At 41.1% G+C, this 21,977-nt stretch overlaps 1 protein-coding gene across 2 annotated transcripts in view; it reads left to right on the top strand.

The window, feature by feature from the left end:
- Window positions 1-21,977, top strand: part of Ptpn14 (protein tyrosine phosphatase non-receptor type 14) — a 176,253-nt gene that overhangs the window by 65,169 nt on the left and 89,107 nt on the right. The window contains exons 1-3 of one of the 2 annotated variants that reach the window (XM_078022801.1): window positions 4,460-4,482; window positions 5,596-5,923; window positions 19,628-19,797. In XM_078022801.1, coding sequence (XP_077878927.1) covers window positions 5,750-5,923; window positions 19,628-19,797 — 344 coding nt within the window. In that variant the 5' untranslated portion in view covers window positions 4,460-4,482; window positions 5,596-5,749. Of the gene's footprint in view, window positions 1-4,459; window positions 4,483-5,595; window positions 5,924-19,627; window positions 19,798-21,977 lie in introns of those variants that run through there. The other variant, XM_005334974.5, reaches the window with a different exon arrangement.

The following is a 21,977-nucleotide window of genomic DNA, read 5'->3' as shown; positions in this document are numbered from 1 at the left end:
CTTTCATCCTAATGACAAACATTCACTTAGCTTCCTGCTGTGCGCAGAGCTCCATTTTATGATTATAGGAGACCACCCAGAGAACCCACATAGGTCTTTCCTTTCAGTATTCTAACCAGGGAGCTAAGTGCGGGTGTCACTATAGCATGAGAGAGACTGTACCAGGCCAGCAGCTTAAAGATGCAACCTTATCCATTCTAAGATCAAAGGTAATTTGGGATCTATTTTCTCTCCTGCAGGAGAAAAAGGACAGTTGGCAACATTAGATATGTATTGGCTAAGATGAAAAGGAGCCTGGGATCTGCCCCATTCAGGATGATCCCTTAAGAGGACATTTAGTCTATGATGAGCTCCCTCCTGCCTCCGGTGTCAGAGTTGGGAGAATAACCAGGTGGCAGTGGTTGGGCTGGGAGAATGCACTTCATTCTCTGTCCATGTCCCCATGGGACTGTGTTTGCTTCACTGAACTCTATCCTTTGCTTTCCCGCCTCCTTCTGAGAGACTTTCTCCATGGGGGCTGGTGAGTCATCCTTGAGCAAACCTAGCATGCTCTGGGCAGGATGGGAAGGGAGCTTGCCCACTACCCTGAAGCACAGGAGAAGACTTTTCTCATTTCCTTCTCACAAATGGATGGGGGATACTATCTTCAGAGATGAGCCTCAGAAGATGGATGATTTGCCATTTAATCCTGACCTCTGGTTAACACTAGTTCCTGTTTTTGAAAGTTTGTTCCTGTCCCTTACAGTAAACCTTGTTCTGTAGGGAGAGTCCCTAGCTCAGCGGCAGCTCTCCCTCCTTGGTCCAGCAACATCTTTCCTCACTGTGGTGTTTAGCATTCACTTTGTAATTTTTTGACTGCTATAGGGACCCTGGGAGCTAGTGAGCTCCAGGAGTTAGTGGCACTTTCCCGCTTTGCTTTGTATTCCAAATTTCTCCAGTCATTGAAGGCCTAATAAAACCTAACTCTCTTATGCAAGGCTACTTTCCTTTCTAAAATGCACCCAGGCACAGAAATTTGCAGATTGTTTTGAGATCAGAATAAATTGCTGTTTGTCTTGGAAGACATCAGGAGTTGGCATTGTTGGTTCTTGCTCAGTTACCCAGGCTGGCCTTAAACTTGTGATCTTCCTGCCTTAGCCTCTTGATTAGTTGAGATTACAAGTGTGTGCCACTCATTCAGTTAGCATTTAGTTTTACCATCTATATTAAAAAATTTTTTTCCCCTAATTTCATGCATGATCCTTGGCAATAGCTGCAGCAGCTTGCTATTATTTACTAGATATGTACTCGAACCATAGATAAATAAAACTACCTATTTGAAGTAACTTTTTATTTGTTTTTAAACTTGACTTTATTTTGTAGAGTAGGTTCACAGCAAAATTGAATGAAAGATAACAGCTATTCCCCACACCCCTCCCCTAAACGTACACAGCCTCTACTGTTGGCACCCACCACCAGCATGTTATGTTTGCTACAATTTATGAACTTATGTTGCAAATTCCCTAAAATTCATCATTTACCTTAGGGTTCATTCTGATTTTTTTTTTAAAGGGGCTATCTTTTTTTTTTTTTTTTAAAAATAAATAGTAAACAGAGTAAGGACTGTATTTTGAAAAGCAGTTTGCATTGAGAAGATCTAAGGTGTTGTACACTTGGGACCTTTCTGGGACCATATGGCATTTACCTATAAGTTTTATAATATTCATGTTATAAAGTGAATGGGACGAAGCCCCAAAGAGCCACATGGGGAGAATCAGTTTCTTGGAGCCAAGCATTGAACAGAAAAGGAGATGGTTCCGAGTGGATTTTGCGTCAAGTCTGCAGTATGGTGGCATATTTCAATCCCAGCTCTATCCGTGAGGCGCAGGGAGCTGAGTTTTGTTTGAGGTAGAACTATATGGCTATTGGGTGGTTAAAAGGGGGAGCTTGGCAGTTGTGCTGTGGATTCTCGGAGAGCTTAAAAATAATGGATAATTCATTGACTATTAAAAATGTTTAAACTGAAAGGAACTAAGAGATGGCTAATCGGTCTGGTTAATCTCAGACAGATTGTTACCTGGGGAAAGTTTAGGCATAGTACTTCCTAAAGGTAAGGGTCATCCCAAATGAGTGCCTGAAAGTTCTTTCCAGAAGCAGAGATCTAGATGTCACAGGCTTTAAACCCAGGAAAATGATGTGTGTGGGAGAGGTGGAAAAGTGCTAGCTCTGGAGGAGTATATCTTCTAAAGTGTGTTAATATTTTTATTAGTATATTAAAATAAGAACAAATGACTGTGGGTGTTGAAAGAAAGGAATCCTTGTGTTGAGAAGGGTCTAGAGAAGTTGATTAAAAGAGGCAGCAGCATTTAAATAGAGCTTTAGAGAGTAGGTACGAACATGTTTATTACCTTCTTTTTAACTTTTGGTTTTGAAAATGGACAGGAAAGCTAAAAGAGTTGCAGTAGATATCTGTATGCAGATATTCAGACAGCTGGATTCAACAACTGTTAACCGTTTTTTAGCATTTGTTTCAATTCTGAATTTTTGTATATGTTTTAACCATTTTAAAGTTGGGGCAGGCATTTTATCCCTGCTAAAGGCCACTGCCATCTCCTAACACCATTCTTCTCCATAACGACAATCCACTATCAAAAATTCAAGAAAATTAACAATAACACATTGGTGTCATCTCATTTCTATTTTTAAGTTTTTCTAGCAGTCTCATTTAGCTTTGGTAGCTCCCCCCTACCCCCCACCAAAAAAACAAAAACAAAAAACCCTTGATTTAACCAATCAAGATGGGCACATTGTATTTTATTTTCCTGACTCCTAAATCTCTTCTATTCAAAGGCAGCCCTTTCTGCCTGCCTCTTCCAGCTCCTTTCCCCCATTCAGTTTTTGTCCCATGATATTGACTTTCAGAAGGACCAGGCTGATTTTCTCACAACTTTTTTTTTGTTGATATCTTATCCTATAAGCTTCTTGCAAATGGAAGATTTAGAAAGTCTTTTTAAAACTCAGAATGGGGTGGGGTGTGGTGCCACCCACCTGTAATCCCAGTGACTCTTGGGAGGCTGAGGCAGGAGGATCACAAATTCAAGGCCAGCCTAAGCACAACTTAGTGAGACCCTGTCTCAAAGTTAAAAATAAAAAGGGCTGGGGATATGGCTCAGTGGTACAATGCCCCTGGGTTCAATCCCTGAACCAAACAAACAAAAAAAACCAACCGAGAATAGGTATTTTCTAAGAAAAATGCTACCAGATTGTTGTTAGCCATGCATGTAAAGATATTGCTCCTGACATAATAATTTTGCTCTGCAAAATAATCTTTATTTACAAAAATAATATAGGACAGTCGGAAGACACTGGAACAACTAAAATATACATAAGGCTAGAGTTCTATTTAATATCTTCTGATATTAGTATCTACTGATATTAATATTCTACTGATATTACCCTGTGGTGGTAATTTTGCTAAACTTACATTCTTTCCTGTGTACATGTCTTATTTATTCTGACTACTGCCATCATCTACACACATTGCCGGTGCAGAGTTCTATTTCACTAGCTGTGCATTGTGAACGTGGTCCTGTAGCATAAGTTGTGGAGATTGTTTTTGATAGGATAGATATGCAACAAGCCAGCCACATTCCTGCATGGGTGTTTAAGGTGAGACACACCCAAATATATTTAAGTGCCTGGCCCAAGATTAGAAAAATGGTTTGTGATCACAGAGCAAATAGTTGTCTCTGTTGGAGGTTCTCTGACTAATGGAGGCATGAAATCCTGGCCTTTCTGCCCTGTGCTTCAGTAAGTCGAGGGGAATTTGTCAGTCGTAAACACTTCAGGGCTGTATATTTGGATTCTGGGCTACCGTCCCTTTCTTTTCCTTTGGGTGGATCTCTCCATATTTCTGTACCTATCAGGAGATCAGGTCGGGCTACCTTGGAGGTAAACACGATGCGCTGCCAATGAGAAGTAAGTTAGAAATGTTAATAGATTTCACCAAGCCAAAGTCTCTAGCACATGTATTTTAAGCCATCATAAAGCATATACCTGTCATGTTAAGGAATGTGCCAAAGGCAAGTATCAAAAGACCTGCCGTGGGAGTGCAGGAGTGTGTTTTGCTGTGTTGTAGCTTATGCCCTGACAACCTCCCGGAGGCCTGGGGGCTGGCAGGGAGTGGTCTATAAATATCGAAGCCATCTTATTTATTAATCTAAGAATTCCTGCAACTATGAGTTACTCCTGTTTGTCCTCCTGAGTGTCCCGAGGCTCAGGGATATTTCTGTGTTGGTGGATAGAGGGAGGGGGGTGAAGCATGGGTGGGTCTGCTGGAGTTAGGAAATCCAGTTCACCAAACAAATGAGCTAGAGATGGTCCTTGAAGCTTAACGGAGAACAGACCATTCGGATAGAAAAGCTTTCTGGATATTTCTGGGTTCTTTGAAAGATGAGTTTCACGAACCTCCCAGCCGGAGGATTGCGTTTGCAGGGTAGAACGGTAAAGCTGCTTTTGTTGTTGTTATTTTATTTGGTGTTCTCCATGGCAATGAAGTCATCCTTCTCATTTGGTGGGACATCAGGGTGCCAGTAAATCTTATTATTAGTTAATTTGAATTATCTGTGATGTTAGTCACAGGGTTTTTTGCATCAGGCATTTTTTGGGGTAAAGGAACAAAATGATGGTAGGATGGTTCCACACATCTGTCTAAATATTTGTTGAAAAAAAGGACAAAGAGTTGTGTACTTAAGAATCACAGATTTTAGGGGCCAGGAGTGTAGCTCAGTGATAGAGCATGGGCTTAGCATGTGCCAGGGTTCCTGGGTTCAATCTCCAGAAACCCCTCGAATATATATATATATACACACACACACACACACACACATACACACACACACACACACACATACACAGATATATTTTAAATTATTTTTAAAAAGAGGAAAGTAGCTGATTATATGAAATGTGTATTCCTACCATTTCACATCATCCTAAGTAAATATAATATATAATGAAATAAAGATAAATGTTAAAAATAAAAGCTAAAGACATTAATTAAAAAAAAAAGAGGAGGTAGTGTTACTAAGAGCGAGGAGGAACAAGATCAGATTTTAAGTTCAGCGAGGTAATGAAATCACTGAACTTCTTTTCATCTGTAAAGAAATTTATTCTCTAGGAAGGTTCATGAGATTAAAACGAGAATATAGAAGTTAAAGTGCTCAAATTATGCTCCTAGTGCTTTTTACGAGCAGATAGTATTGTGGAGTGGGAAAAGCATGTGAGTTGAAGTTGCATGGACGCTGGTTTGAATTCTGGCCTTGCAGTGAACACTGTTGAGTTGGTCTGAACTCTACATCTTCAGCTTGAAGTGGCTTTTTATCATAGAAGCCTCATAAAATAGGGCAGAGCACATGGCCTCCACCAAAACCCTCAGGAGCTTAGAGTTCCTGGTGCTGGGACCTGGCTGTTCACCTGCCTCTGTGTGTGTGTGCGTGCGTGCGTGTGCGTGCGTGTGTGTGTGTGTGTGTGTGTGTGTGTGTGTGTGTAGTATGTACCACACTATTGAGACTTCCCTTCCAGCACATGACCGGGCTCTTTCTTTTCTTTCTGCAGCTGTCTTCCAGAAGGCCACACTGGGCATGGACACCGCTTTCTATACCTGCAGGAGTACAGGGGGTAGTGTGATCACCCGGTCACAAAACTGCTAAGGCCATCTCAGGGGCGTGTGCGCCAGGACAGGAAGGCGGCGTCGGAGGGCCACAGAACCATGCCTTTTGGTCTGAAGCTCCGCCGGACACGGCGCTACAACGTCCTGAGCAAGAACTGCTTCGTCACGCGGATCCGCCTGTTGGACAGCAATGTTATTGAATGCACACTGTCTGTGGAAAGCACGGGGCAAGAGTGCCTGGAGGCTGTGGCCCAGAGGCTGGAGTTGCGGGAGGTAAGGCGAGTGTGAGTGGACACCGTGCCCATGCGTTGGGTGGGCATAGGAGGAAGAAATCCCTAGTGGACCCAGCCAGCTGTTTTTTGGCACCTGCCATGCCCTTTAGCCCAAGTGCTGTGTTCATGAGATCCTGTTCTTCTTAGCATGAGAGTGACCTCAGACTTCAGTGGGTCAGACCTGAGCGGAACAGGGACCCTGCCTGGAGCTGCCACAGGGTGGGAGATCCCAGTTGTTCCCACCAGAAAGGAGGTTTGCTGGGAGGTAAAAATGTGAGACTCTCCCCACCAAAGTCATTTTCTTACTTTGAAACAATGAGTGGGTAGTTGGTATCTTGGCATCTCCGACACAGATCAAGGAGAAGACGCCCACATTCAGAATGGGTGCAGCTGCTCTTCTGTTTGTTTGTTTCTATATTTTCCTCTTGAAGAAGAGAAAAAGCATTTAAAGTGAGCGTGACCAGTGAGACTTTGGGGAGGGATTGTAAAAGGAGGATTTGTTCCTTTTAAGATCCTCACGGACCTGGGTTTTTTCATACCGTCTGTGAGACTGCTTGGACTTCAGGCATCCTGAGGGCTGACCATTTAGAAGGTCACGTCGTCATTCTTTAGAAGAGACCTGGGGTAGCACAGGGGCTCTGTGTTGTTCATGACCTACAAGCCCTGCTTTTCTCAGGCTTATACTTACAAACATTCAGGACAAGAGGCACAGACGTGTGTGTCTGGGTCTTGACAGCCTGGTATCCTGGCTGGTGGGTGGGCAGAGGAGGTGGGCGGGATGGCAGTCAATGCTGACTGCTGCAGGCCCCAAGGTGCACGGTCCTGAGCATCAGAAAATGCTTTGCAATCATCTGAGGCTCTCATGGGGTCCAGGGGACAGCACTGCCCAGGACTGTAGGTGACAGAGGAGGTGATGGTCATTGTTGGGAGTGAGCATATGCGGTTTCTTTCCCTCTGCACAAAGGCCCCGTGCCAAAGAGTCCTCCCCTCCCCTGCCCACCCCTGTGCTGTTCCCTGGGAGACTGGTCCACCTGAACCCTCTGTCTCCTGCTGTTCTTTGTGTTGAGACTTTGGATGCAGTGGTCCTCCGTCCTTTGAGGTTTGCTTTGCAGTGCAGAAGCCTGTTCTAGACCAGAGAAGGGGAGGTGACACAATAGAGGCCACATGTGAAATGTCCTGCCTTGATGATGGGTAGCACATTAGGGTTTTGAACAAACACACGCGCGCGCACACACACACACACACACACACACGCAAGCACAGGCATAAAGGAAAAACCCTGATATTGCTGAGTAGTTGGGCAGTAGGCTCTAAATTCTTGGAAGAAATTTAATTATAGCACATTAAAAAGACATGAAGTTTTTTTTTTTTACTTTTCAGGACTTTAAGTCACTCATGTTAACTGTGTATTATTTGTAGGCATTGATAGCATGTAGCTAAGTAGCTATAAGCACAGGCTCGTATTGCTTTTTTTGGGAGGGGGTGCTGGAGATGGAACCCAGAGGTGCTTTACCTGAGATACAGCCCCAGGTTTTTTTTCATTTTGAGTCAAGTTCTCACTAAGTTTTTGAGGGTCTCGCTAACTTGCCTTAACTGGCTTTAAACTTTGTGATCCTCTACCTCAGTCTCCTGGGTTGCTGGGATTACAGGCGTGCACCACTGCTTCCAATAGGCTTTGTAGTCTTGAACTTGGGTTCAGAGCCATTATTCTGTCACTTACTAGCTGGGTATCCTTGGAAAAGTTACTGAAGCTCTCTGGGCATTGATTTTCCCACCTGTGATTGAAAACAATGATGCTTACCTAGTGGGACTATTGTAAATCCTGAAAATTTGTGTGGAAAATGTCTAATGCTGTATCTAATAATTTATATTGTTTAAATTTGAATGTCTTAACGAAAAGTTTTACATGGAAAGAAAATATTGAGTCACTGTATTATATCAGGTACTATTTTAGGACTTGATGAAACAAAGATAAATAAGCTACAGTTTTGTCTTCAAGACATGCACAGAACAGTAGGGGAACGTAGCACATGAAAAAACATTCAGATTGAATGCTATCTGTGCTGAAACAGAAATTAGGAGGAGGCCTGAAAAGCGACTGTTCTCCTTAGAGTTGTGCAGTGCATTCACTGACCCACTGACTGCTGCAGCTTGGGAAAGAAAGTCTCAGTGAAAGGCAAACAGAGCCCCTAGTCTTTGAACTGGGACTCCAAGGATACTTACGGATTCAGCAGGTAGAAAAGAGGCAGGCCATTCATCCTGAGCACTCAGAATTGGATTTTAAAAGATTCAAGGATGTGAAAGAGCAGCTACCAGTCTTGGGGGCTGAGAAGGGATCTTGGCCAGTCACCAGGTAGAGCTAGAGTGAAAGGAGAAAGGTGAGGTGTCTGGACATGTGCGCTGTAATAAATACTTGACTCAGACTGTCATGGCTCCTAGTGAGAGGGCAAAGGGCAGCCTCGGATTATCCCACAGCTACGCCTTGACAAAGGGTGAAGTGCAGTTAGATTCCCCTGTCAAGTGTGTGTGGAGCTGTGATTGATGTCCCATTACGAAGGGGGCCTTGCATTTAACACTGGCTTTATTTTGACACGCCCTAAATAAGTCCATCACATTGGAGCAAATCACTTTCTCTTTGAGTTTTGGGCTTTCATTCTATGACAGATAACACTGAAGGTCTGACCTTGCGTAAATCAGTCCTGTCAATATTCTTGAGTGAAAGGGCAGATGGAGTCAGCTGGTGCTTTGTTCTTCATTTACACAGGCACACCTGGAGCAGGACGGCTAAAAGCACAAGTAGCAGGGGAGAGAGAGTACAGGGTCTGTTCCTCAGACCTTGACCTTTTCCAAATAGAGCTGATGGTCCTTTAGAAGAGAAGGTGAAAATCAATCTAAAGTATAACCAAGTGTTTAGTCCTGATGAAGCCTTAGAAACCAGATGATGATGGATATTTGGCCTTGTCATTGGAACTTGTTTAGTTGTATCCTAAATTTTATAATAGCTAATAATTTATAAAGGAAAGGGTGTATAGTAGACTTAAAACACTTTTTAAAAACTTTGTGATCTATATTAATTCTTTTACCAGTTAATCTTGTAAGATAGTTGTAAAATAGGCTTCAAAGATTTATTTATTTATTTATTTATTGGTACCAGGGATTGAACCCAGGGAGGCTTAGCCACTGAGTAACATCTCCAACTCTTGCCTATCTATCTATCTATATCTTTTTTTTTCTTTCTTAATTTAGAGACAGATTTCATTGAATTGCTAAGTGCATTGCTAGGTTGCTAAGGCTAGCTTTGAACTTGTGATCCTCCTGCCTCCGCCTCCCAAGCTGCTGGGATTACAGGCATCTTCAAAAAATTTTAAAGACTATCTTTTAGAGTAGTTTTAGGTTTGAGAGGAAGGTATAGAGATTGTACTCCCCATCCCAACTCATGCATAGCCCTTCACCCCTGCTAGTCAGATGTTTGTTAATATAAATGAACTTATGTCCTCATGTCACTATCACCTAAAGCCCTTAGTTTGCATTAGGGTTCACTGTGGCAGCTGCATGTTCTGTGGGTTTGGGCAGATGGGTGAAGGCTTGGAGGTGCGCGGCACACTGAGCAGCAAGTCTGTTTCAGGTGTACTGGTGTGCTGCTGGTTCCCACAGCATTCAGAGGGTCCAGGTCTGGTTCATGGGGTAGCAAAGACCTTCGAAGCTGCATGTGAAGGGTGCCTGCCTCCAGGAACTAGGGGAGCAAAGGAATGAGAAACCAAGCCCAGGGTACAGTTCATGCCAAAGGGCAGAAGAGGGAAAGAACACAGAATTTTTAGGACAGGGCAGAGAGTGATTTTCACCATTGCCTTTGTGAGTGTGGAGGGGGTCACGGCAGGGAGAGGCGGGGAGTGTGGTGAGGCAGGTGGGTCTGTGAGTTCTAACTAGATCCTGTAGGGCAGTTTCTAAAATGTATCACAAAGACTTAAAGAGGGTCATCACCTTTTCATGTCCCATGTACCCGTGGAGCACTTTCCCCCTATCAGCTCACTGACATTTCGTGAGTCTGTGCTGTCCCACATTAGAGCTCAGGATGACCTGTATACAGGTATTGTGCTGGTAAATTGTGAGGCTGGTCTAAACTGAGACAGGTGACTCTCCAGGTCTAGTTCCCAGAAGAGTGAAGTGGAGGAGAAGAGTTTTGGTAGAATGTTTTGGGAACCACTCTCTGAAGTTCTACAGCAAGAAGATAGACAAGCAAATGTGGCAGAGCTGGGATGCAGCTCAGTGGTAGAGCGCTTGCCTAGCACGTGCAAGGCCCTGCTTCAACCCCTAGCATTGCAGAAAGAAACCAAAAAGGTGTTTGTTTTAGTTTTCACTGTTGTGACTAAAAGACCCCATCAGAACAACTGTAGAGGAGGAAAAGTTTGAGGGCTCAATTTCAGAGGTCTCCATCCATAGACAGCAGGCTCCATTCCTTGGGACTCAAAGTGTGGCTGAACATCATGGCAGAAGAGTGTGGCAGAGGGAAGCAGCTCACATAAAGATCAGAAAGCAGAGAGAGAGGTCTCCACTTGCCAGATACCAGGTCCAGAGCCATGCCCCAATTCCCACCTCCTCCAGCCACACCCCCGTTACCACTCAGTTAATCCCTAACAGGGGATTAACTCACTGATTGGGTTAAGACTCTCACAACCCAATCATTTCTCCTCTGAACCTTCTTGCATTGTCTCACATGTGAGCTTTTGGGGGATACCTCACATCCAAACCATAACAATGTTTCACAGTTATTTTAACCTTCTAGTAAATACTCTTAAACTTTGGGGAGTGGGGGGAAATACTGCAGTGAGATGTGAAGACATCAGAGGACTCCAAGGAGGAGCGTGATGGGATCAACTTTTGTATGAGGAAAAGGACCCAATGATGAACAGAATGGGGATTGGAAGAGAGGGACAGGAGGAACAGGGACTCCAGTGGAGACCATAGTGATCCTGGCAAGAGGTAATAAGAATGAACTTCTTAGGAAAAAAATATCTTTTCAATCATTTTCAAGGTCAGACAAAACTTAAAGGTATGAGTTTCTATTAAGGAAGAGATTTGAGAGAGGGGACTGATAAAATCAGAATTCAGATAATATAACTACAGCGTATCTGAGTCAATGGGTTTAATCCTTTTCCTTCTCCCCAAATAAAATCCTAGGAAATATCATGTGTAAAATAGTGCTGTTCTATTTACAGAAGGGGTGCTGTATCTGGAGCTCCCATCTCAGTTTGTAAACCTAGGCTAAGAAAGAAATACCTAAAATCATGCTGCCTTACAACTAAATCATATATTTGAAAATTTGATGTTGTCATTTCTCTGTATGCATGGGTTCCTCATATGTGGATTCAACTAATTACAGGGTTTTTAAAAATTCAGAATATTCCAAGTATTCTGTACTGAACATAGGCAGCTTTTTTACCCCTTCTTGTTCCCTAAACAGTTCAATAACCACTACATAGCATTTACATTGTCTTTGGCACTCTGAGTAATCTAAAGATGGATTAATGTGTAACAGGAGGATATGTGTAGGTTACATGCCTTTTTATAAAAGGGGTTTGAGTATCTGCAGATTTTATTATCCCAGGAGATCTGGAACGAATCCCAAGGGCTGACTCTATGTTTATTGTCCTTTATACAGTGTATGCTTGTTTTGTGGCTTATGTGGCATATGTAGTTCACAATATTTTGCTACCATTACACACACAAGCTGGAATGGAGAATAAAGTGAACATACTGACCATGGTGAGGATGTGGAACAAATGAGATTTGCATAGGATGCCATGGTACTGTCAATTGTCTTAGCTATTTTCCGTTGTTAGGCACCCTCTGCTGCAGGAGTGTAGTGACTGGAAGTGTGATCTGGACCAGACTGCCTGAGTTCTAATTTTGACTTTGCCACTCAGCAGCTGTGTAATTCTAGATAGTTACTAAATTACCTGGTGCCTTGGTTTTCTCATCTGTAAAATGAAGATAGTAATAGTAGCAATATCTGTGAGCTGATAGGATGAGTCACTTTTGCAAAGTTGTCACAGTGTCACAGTGCCACAGTGCCTGCCACAGAGAAACGTGTTGGTAGGGCCATGCCCTCTGCAAGATACCACACAGGTTGCCTAGCCTCTGTGATAAAGCTTCCAGAGGCTTCTCTCTCACTCTTCTAAAAATCTGCTTGTTCCATTTTTAGATGAATTTAATGATTAGAGCCTATGATCTGAGGGCAGATTCTTTCAGCTCCTTGAATAGTTACTGAAAATTGTGCTGTCCAGTTTGGTCTATATGTGGCTACTGAGCACTTGGGTTGTAGCTAGATTGACATATGGTTAAATGTGAATTTGATGTCAGATTTTGAAGAACTGGTATTAAAAAAGGGTTAAAATATCTCAGTAATAACTGTTATGTTGATTACAGGTTTAGATGAGATTTTGAATTTATCATTTTAAATAAAATTTGTTAAAATTAATCACCTTTTGGTACTTTTTAAAGGTAGCTATAAGATGATTTAAAAATGAATATGTGATTCACATTATATTTCTTTTTTAAATTTAATTTTTTAGTAATGAGGATTTAACCCAGAGTGCTTTACCAATGAGCCACATCTCCAAGTCCTTTTGTTTTCTTTAGAAACAGGGTTTTGATAATGTGCTTAGGGCCTGGCTCTGTTGCTGAGGCTAGCTTTAAATCTGCAACCCTCCTGCTTCAGCCTCCTGAGCTGCTGAGATTACAGGCGAGGGCCACCAAGCCCAGTCTCACATTATATTTCTAATCATCAGTACTGTTCTAAGAAAGGCAAAGATGGCTGTGTTAATAGTAATAATGAATATCTAGAATTCCAGGCTGGGATTGTGGCTTAGTGGTATAGCATTTGCTTAGCATGCATAAGGCCCTGGGTTTGATTCCCCAGCATTGCTAAAACAGACAGACAACCACAAGAATTCCAGTGAAATGTAAAAATAAGCTAGAATGATATCTTTAAGGATAATCTTGACTATTTAAAAAGCAACAAGTGGAAGAGGGGAGAGATAAATGATTTAACAAAGGCATCTCAGATACTCTTCACTTCATTGCTGTATCCTATTTGAGGAAGAAAGCTTTTATTTTATTGGAAAATCAAGAGCTCTGGAGAATATTAAATTTGATAACACTTCTATCTCTCCTAAGGCTAGACTGAGAATCCTAGCTTTTAAGGGAGTCTAAAACAACAAATTCAGAATAATTTCATAAGGCAGGTAGTTATTCTCTAATTTAACCAACTCCCCCTTTTTTTTCAAATTCATATTTTCATCTTTACTAAAAGCTGATGTATCCACAGTTGTCAGCAGCAGTAGAAATTTCCACATATGGCTAGAGAGTATCAAGACACAAGATCTTTGTATGCATTTCTTATCTTCAAAGAAAAGTTAACTTATGTTAAGAATAATTGTGTGGTTTGATTCAAACTAATCTACTTACAGTTGGTACTTTATGTGTGATTTGGGGAGCCCTTGAAACCTTATTCCCTCTGGCCCTGGCAGATAATGGTGGAATCTTGCTGTATTCATAACTTCTTTAACCACATCTATATGATTGTACATTTGGAGGGGATTGTAATAATCAACACTGATTAGGAATCTGCCAATAGTAGATAGACTGTTGGGATAAATTGCTGGTGCTAGAATTTCGTGTTGTATTTTTGTCTCTATAAAGATTATGATGTGAAGGGCTGGGCTTGTAGCTCAGTGGTAGAGCGCTTGCCTTGAGTCTAGCATGTGTGAGATACTGGGTTCGATCCTCAGCAGCACATAAAAATAAAAAAATAGATAAATAAATAGATAAATAAAATAAAGCCATTGTGTCCACTACAACTAAAAAATGAAATTAAAAATAAATTTAAAAAGTTAAAAATAATTAACATTTAAAAATAAATAAATAAATAAATAAATAAATAAATGTTCAACATCACTAGCTATTAGAGAAATGCAAATCAAAACCACTCTAAGATTTCATCTCACTCCAGTCAGAATGGCAACTATTATGCATACAAACAACAATAAGTGTTGATTGAGGATGTGGGGGAAAAGGTACACTTATACACTGCTGGTGGGACTGCAAATTGGTGCAGCCAATTTGGAAAGCAGTATGGAAATTTCTTGGAAAATTGGGAATGGAACCACCATTTGACCCAGCTATCCCTGTCCTCAATCTACAACCAAAGGACTTAAAAACAGCATACTACAGGGACACAGCCACATCAATGTTTATAGCAGCACAATTCACAATAGCTAAACTGTGGAACCAACCTAGATGCCCTTCAACAGATGAATGGATAAAGAAAATGTGGCATATATACAGAATGGAATATTACTCATCAATAAAAGAGAATAAAATCATGGCATTTGCAGGTAAATGGATGGAATTAGAGAAGATAATCTAAGTGAAGTTAGCCAACCCCCCAAAACCAAATGCCAAATGTTTTCTCTGATATAAGGAGGCTGATTTATAGTGGGATAAGGAGCGGGAGGGGGCATGGGAGGAACAGACGAACTCTAGATAGGGCAGAGGGTTTTGACGGAAAGGGAGGGTGGGTGGAGAGGGTTATTAATGATGGTGGAATGTGATTATCATTATTATCCAAAGTATCGGTATGAAGACACAAATTGTTGTGAATGTTATATATATAACCAGAGATATGAAAAATTGTGCTCTATATGTATAATAAGAATTGTAATGCATTCTGCTGTCATATAAATAAAAAAAATTTTAAAAAGATTATAAGATGAAATCTCACCAGCTCTCTGACAGACCTATAATGTGAGTTGGCATCTGGACTCCATTTTCTAGGAGTTGAGACCACAGGTGAGATAACTTCCCCCGTCTTCCCCTGTAAGGCTTCATCTTTTTTTAATATGCCAAGGGAGCAGTGCCTCCTATACCTGTGTGATTCTGCAGTTTGTTTTCCTGTCCTTTCATGGAGATAATGGCTAGGAAAATGAAGATGGCGCAGTTGTTAATTATAGATGTGTCAGTTGTAGAAATCCCAGACCTACCCGGAGCGGAGGTTGATTGCACACCAGTTGGTTCTTACAGTTATCCAACTGAGGTAAAGTGGTTTATTTTCCAAAGCTGTTGGAATGTAATTGCATGAAGTGCTGTTTCAGAGTCTGCTTATGGTCACCTTTTTGAAATATTTTCCATGCCTCGGTGAAACGGTGAAACTGCTAATGCTTGCACGTAACTCCTGTCCTTTTTATGTGGACGCACACCAACACTGTTTCTTAATTGACAACGGAAATACTGGGTAAGACAGGCAACCTGTTACAACTAAAGGCAAGATGTTTTAAACTTTTGCTTCTGGATGATTAGCTCTTCAAAATGCTTTCATTAAGATCAAGAGTTTAATCCGTTGTAATTGCCAAGCCTGAATCTGTTACCCTTACAAATAATATTAAAGCCATTCCATAGGTCACAAAACTGGATAAACAAAACCCTCACAAAAAAGAAAAAAATCTTATTAGTTGTTAATGTTCAGAAATATATCATGTCTTTACACATAAATGATTGAACAAATCAAAAAGACTCCAAGCTATTTTCAATAGACTTTATTTTTTTAGAATGGTTTCAGATTCACAGCAAAATTGAGCAGAAGGAATGGAGATTTCCAATATACCCACTGCCTCAAGCTATTTATAATGACCTTTATTCCCTAGAATCTTTTCACAATACGGACCAATGGACATTTTAATGCTAAAGTTAAAGACACACCAGTCTCCCACTGAAGAAACCAGCAGACTTTTTGGTCTGTTTATGCTTCCTCTGTTAAAATACAAAACCTCAAACCAAATCGAAACTATCACATAAAAATAACATTTTAGTGTGGCTTTCCTACGTTGTTTCATCCTAGTACGTTTTTAGTAATTGATTCAGAGATGTGGTTCCTCTCCCTGGGAATGGGTTCTTTGGACTTCTTTTCTCATTGCAGTAAAGTCATTGCAGAACTCAAGGCACCAGCTCAGTGGCTCTAAAACTAGAGAGGAAAATGGGATTTTTACCAGAGGGTATCATGAGGATGGATCCTCTGGGTCTGGCTTGCCTCTGGTCCCTTAGACATGAAACAGACGTTTCAGGCATTTACTCAGGTAACGCGAGGAGATCCTTCTGGTTAGGGAGAAGGTGGTTTCTGTTTGGAATCATCTCCTACATTTTCCTCACCCACGTGGCAGTGTTCAGCAGTGGAGCCCAGCTCACAAAATGCAGCTAGAGTTTAAATTGGTCGGTCTGTTATGAACAGGCCTGGAGTGGTCTCAGCTGGGCTCAATGGGATTAATAGTCCCTTGGGCAGTACACAGGAAGTTGGTTGGTGCACATGCGTGTTGAACTGAGGGCTCAGGTTCTGATTCCATTTCCTGTGAGGCACTGTGTAGACATGGCTATGTTGAACTTCAACAAAGGATTGTAAGAGCTTCGAATCAGGATCTTTCTGCTCTAGAGTAGGGGTGTAACCAGAGGCAGAAGGACAGAAGTGTGGTGGGAATGGAGAAGGTTATTTTGGGCACAGCATCAAAAAAATAGAGCAGGGATGGGAACCTCATAAATGGATTTTCCTTCCTGCTGGATAACTGAATTCAGCACTAAAATCAGGATATCCTGGGTGTGAGTAGTTGTAAACTTTGTGCTGCAGATAACTTGCCTCCCCTAATTCTACCCTGCACTGGGAACCCCATTTCTGGAATAGTTATGTAACCATTTCGTTGGGTAATTGCATAGTGAGTCACTCTGAAATACTCTTCGTCCTCTGGAAAATGCTGTATTTAAGCAGCAGCAGCAGCGAAAAATGCCATAAATTAGGTTTTTCCACTAGAAGTGGCTTGCATTGTTATTTGGAACTCTATATTATTAACTGTGGCTCAAGATTATTACCTTACTCTGAGTTCTCTTCTACTTCTTCATTTCTACATGTGGGTGTGTGCGTGTTGGTGTGCAGGAGCATGTACTTCTTCATGTGCACGTGCAGATGTGTGCACTCCATGGAATATTCTTTGGATGTGTTTTGCAAGCATTCAGATCTGGTTTTATGATTCGAATGGGTGGGAATGATAAAGAGGAAATTTGAAACATTAACCTTTAAATTATAGGAGCAATAATATTTTTTTTGTTTTGTTTTGTAAAATCAGTTGTCAAATGTTTATGTGGTTCTTGTGACCCTTTATGATTTGAATGTTACCAATTTGAGAGAATATTACAATTAGAATGAGGTAAGGACCATATAAATACCCGCCAAATGTCAAAACTACTTTTAGTGAAAGATCATAAATCATGGTTACTCTATTAAGCAATTGTGAAGCTTGCCCTCCCTTCCTCCACCCATGCTTATAAAAGGGCTCTTTTCCAACTCTAATTATTGCATAGCATGTTACAGTTTATGTACATTACCTCATTTATTATATGTAAACACTTCTAGTCATCCAAAATGTAGTGGGAGACCCTTATATGGCACTATCCTCCACAGAGGGATTCAGAATAATGCAGAAATGCCTTTGACCTTTATCAAACAAGTTTGCTGAATTAACGACCCAAGTTACCTTATTGGAGGCTAGCCTAAGTCTTTATCATAGATCCCCAAGAATATCATCAGACTGATGTTCCAGTGTCCCTAAATGCTTATACTGAGATTTTTAAAGACTAATTTAGGGGAGTCACACTGCTTTATTGTTATTTTTTCCCTTATACTCCTTAGGTCCAGCTTCTACTTTTGTCTACTTTTCTCATTACTTCCAGAATGATCTCTGTTTTCTAATTCTGTGTTAGCTTTCTGTTATTGTAACAAAAATACCTGAGATAATTGACTTATAAAGAGAAAGGGTTTATTCTGGCTTATGATGTCACGGTACCAGTTCATGGTTGATTGGCCCTGTTGCTTGAGGCCTTTGAAGGCAACATTTCAGGGTGGAGGTGCCTGGAAGAGCAAAACCATGTCCCTCGTGGATAGAAAGCAAAAGAGAAATCTGGGGTCCCAAAATCTCTTTGAGGACACACCGTTTACTGGTGATGGTGGTGTCACAGCAGGAGTAACAGAGCCAGCAGCCACAGAAGGCAGTGTTTATGACGTACTTACCATGCACATGGGTGGCAAGCATTATCTGAAGTCCACTCCTTACAGCAATCCTAGTTATTCTCATTTACAGGTGAGAAAGCTCAGAGTCTTGTGGGGGCTAGGGTGGGGGAAGTTGCCCAGTGACTTGCACAAAGTTACTATTTGAACGGTGCAAAAGCTGGGAAATGAATTGGCTTCAAAGCCTGTTTCTTGCTCTTTAGCGGCATTTCATTTCCTCTACGTGAGCCTGAGCTTGTGTTGGAACACCTGATGCACTCACTGAAGCTAGGAAATGAAGAGTAGGGTCAGAATTCACTCAAGTGTGCCTAAGTTGATAAAAATATGACTGGGACTCTGATTGTTGGCATTTTTGTCACTTGAGAAATGGATAGATTTCTGATTCTGAACTTGCTTTTTGGAACACCATGGAAGAAGGCTGATGAAATCATTGTGCCCATCTGAAAGTAAATCCATTTAAAAATGTCCTTTAAAAGCACCTGGGTTTGCAGCTTTGTGTAGGCAGGGGACATCTGGTTTCCTAGGAAAATCAGAGTCAGAGTTTCATTAGAGATTTTGGTAGGGTCATGGCAGAGATTGATCTTTGGTAAATTGAGGGGACAGCCAGCTGGAGCAGGAGCATCAGTGTAAGAATGCCTTTGGAAATTAAACCTTGTAATGAAAACATTCTTTTGAAGGCAGATTTCCAGGTGTGCTGCTGTAAACGGTCGTAGGCTATAATTGAAATATAAAAGAATCTTCAAAAGCAGTGTTCTGTTTTTTGGTGATTATTGTGCTAATCCTGAAATCCTAGCATGAATTAATATAAAGACAGGATTGGGTGCATAAAAGTACCTGTTTTAATCATTGAGCATGTTGTTCAAAACTAAGCCAGTTGAGGCTAAGGGTCTAAGGGTGAAAAATCTCACTTTCATCTGTCAAATCCCACCAGTCTGCCAAGAACAGCCATCAGGGGCTCTTGGGGCAGCTGTGGAGAGTAGAGCCTTCCCCTTTCTGCACTTGGTACCTGGAGAGAGATGCTGCAGTTCATGAATAATAAAGTGACAGGGTGATGCTTTTAAAGTACTTCATTAAAGTTCAAAAAGAATGATTACAGTTTTGGTTAAAATCTGGCATTGTAGGAACACATTCTACAGTGCAGAAGCTTTCAGTTGGCAGGTTTTATCTTAGGGGTTGAGTAATAAGTTATTCTGTAGCAGGTGCAATAACTATGTTAGCCTTTGCCAGCGAGCTCCATGTGCAATCATGAGGCATTGGGAAGACACACAGGAAAACCAGCCTTTAGCTCCTAGAAAAAAAAAAGGGGGGTCAGCACTGTCCACACCCTGCACCACCCTCTTTCCTAATACAGTTGAATAGGGACCAACATTTACTAAAGGCCACACTGGGTAGGATGCTGTATCTGGATGATCAGTGTCAGTTACAGTATTCTGTGGTTATGATTGCCTTTAATTTGTTCCAAACCTAGAAAATATAAGCTGGATCCTTGTGTATAAGCTGAGGAACTGAAAATGATGCAGAAACTGCAATCTTGTGTTTTGTGTGATCTCAGGATGCATGTGGAAAACATGAACTGATGCAGTTTTATACCCTTTTATCTAGACGCACTACTTTGGCCTTTGGTTTCTCAGCAAGAGCCAGCAAGCACGATGGGTGGAGCTGGAGAAACCCCTGAAGAAACATCTGGACAAATTCGCTAATGAGCCTCTGCTTTTCTTTGGAGTCATGTTCTATGTGCCAAATGTGTCATGGCTTCAGCAAGAGGCCACAAGGTAGGTGCACGCCCCCTCTCCCCATACAAGGGTATGAAATAACTGTGATTCTCTTGATGAAGCAGATGAGCTGGTTGAGGTAGTGGTGTATATAGTGGCAGAGAGGGTGGGGTAGTTGGACAGTGTTGACCTGTTGCTTTGCAGCTGTAGATTGAACCAGGGCCTCACATCTGCTAAGCAAGTACTCTCTGCATGGTTGAATCCATCTGGCTAACCCCAGTGGTTCCCTGTAACAGTGGTAAGGCAGCAGTGATTTTGAGCCAGGCAGAACATTGTGTCAAGCAGCATAGAAGAATTTGGGGGGGAACGGTGGAATTTATAATTTATCAGGCTTTGGATTTGAAGATTAGGAAGGTAACTAAAGATGGATGTAAAATTAAGGAGGAAATGTTGAGAGGGCAAGAGTTTTGATTGTTCTGGGTTAACCCATTAGATCCCATCATTGTAGACATGGGATATGTATTAAAACTTAAATTGAGCAACAAATATGCCACTTATGATAACTTTGAAAATAAATATTATGTTTATATAGTTCTGTTCCTTTGAGAAAACTGATATTCACTTCACATCCTCTAATTTATCTGTATGCATATACACCTACACACACATATATATGAAAATGTATATAAAATACATAAGCTCTAGATCATGATTTTCAACCAATTTTAATGCACCTGTGTCAATTTCATGGAATATCTGCAAAATGGAAAACTTGGAACTTAATGGGTTAAATAAGAGGGGACAGGAAGTAAACAGTAGAGAGAAGCTCTGGATATTGGCCCTATTCTGCTGTACCTTGGAGAAACCATTTGCCATCTTGAATCACTTGATATTTCCCCCTCTTATTTGTAAATTGAGATATTTGTAAGAGTTCAGAAAGTTCTGGTAATTTATAATTCTGTCAATAAAACAAATACATTTTTGTTGATATAGTAAGATTTACTTACTAGTAAGAATTTTCCATGAAAATGCCTTGGAAGACTCCTTGGTAAATGAGTATTTCCAGCAGGAAAGGGAATCCAATAAACCCTCTACTCCCCCCACCCCACCTTTCTCTGCAGTGCTGGAAATTGAACCAGGGCCTCACACGTGCTAGGCAAGTGCTCCACCACTGGGTGCATCTCCAATGTGCTGCATTTCACCTTGGCATTCAGAGTGCTTGGGAAGCTAAAACAATAAGTGGCATACTTATAGGAAGGCACAGTATTCTACTACTTTTCACTTACATAGTTTGGTAGATTTTAAATTTTTGAAATAAGGGTGCACTTGAAATTTTTATATATGTTTTTGATAGTCTCTTTTTTAAAAAAATATTTTTTTAATTGTAGATGGACACGATACCTTTATTTTATTTATTCATTTTTATATGGTGCTGAGGATTGAACCCAGGGTCTCGTTGTACAAGGAGAGTGCTCTACCGTTGAGCCACAATCCTCGCCCCCGATAGTCTCTTTTTTTAAAATCAAAAACTTAGGCCCTAAGCAATTCAGTGATATGCTGTCTCTAGATAAAATATAACAAAGGGCTTAGTGGTTAAGTGCGCTTGAGTTCAATCCCTGGTACCAAAAAGCCAAAACGAAAAAACCAAAAGCATGCTGTTGTTAAATAGGTGTTGTGTCTGAAAATAGAGGCCATGGGTTAACAGTCTGACTCAGAAAATCAAGTACGCAGGAATTTATCCATTATCATGATAGTCATTTGAAGCACTTTGACATATACTATCATGCACTTGTTTTCAAGTTATTTCATCCAGTCCTTCTTGTATAAGGAATGACCACCTCCTGCAATGAAGCAGTTTCTGCTGTTTAGAATCCTGCTTGGGTACTTAACACAGTGCTAGGCACACAGCATTACGATGATAAGTACTTGCTGAAACTCAGCTCTTGGATCACTAAATTCAAGCCAAGTGACAAGGGCAAAATACTACAAATTAGTGCACATTGAAAAAAAATATTGTAAGAAAAATGAAGTTTTGTTACTATGGAGAGACTTATTCTGTAATGTCTGTTGTGGAGGAAGAGTAATTGAAATGGTGCAGGACTCAGAAATTGTGCTTTGTGAAGTTAAAGAAAAAGAGTTGACTTAACTTAGAAAAATGAAGACTTACAAGGGCACAGTAGCTGCCTTTAGGTATTTAAAGACTTGTCTCTCTCTCTAGGGGGTATTCTGTTAACTCAGGA

Source organism: Ictidomys tridecemlineatus, chromosome 10, assembly GCF_052094955.1.
Source record: "Ictidomys tridecemlineatus isolate mIctTri1 chromosome 10, mIctTri1.hap1, whole genome shotgun sequence".
In the NCBI taxonomy this organism is placed as follows: Eukaryota; Metazoa; Chordata; class Mammalia; order Rodentia; family Sciuridae; genus Ictidomys; species Ictidomys tridecemlineatus.
The sequence above is the reverse complement of the archived record's forward strand: the minus strand, read 5'-3'. Positions and strand labels throughout refer to the sequence as shown.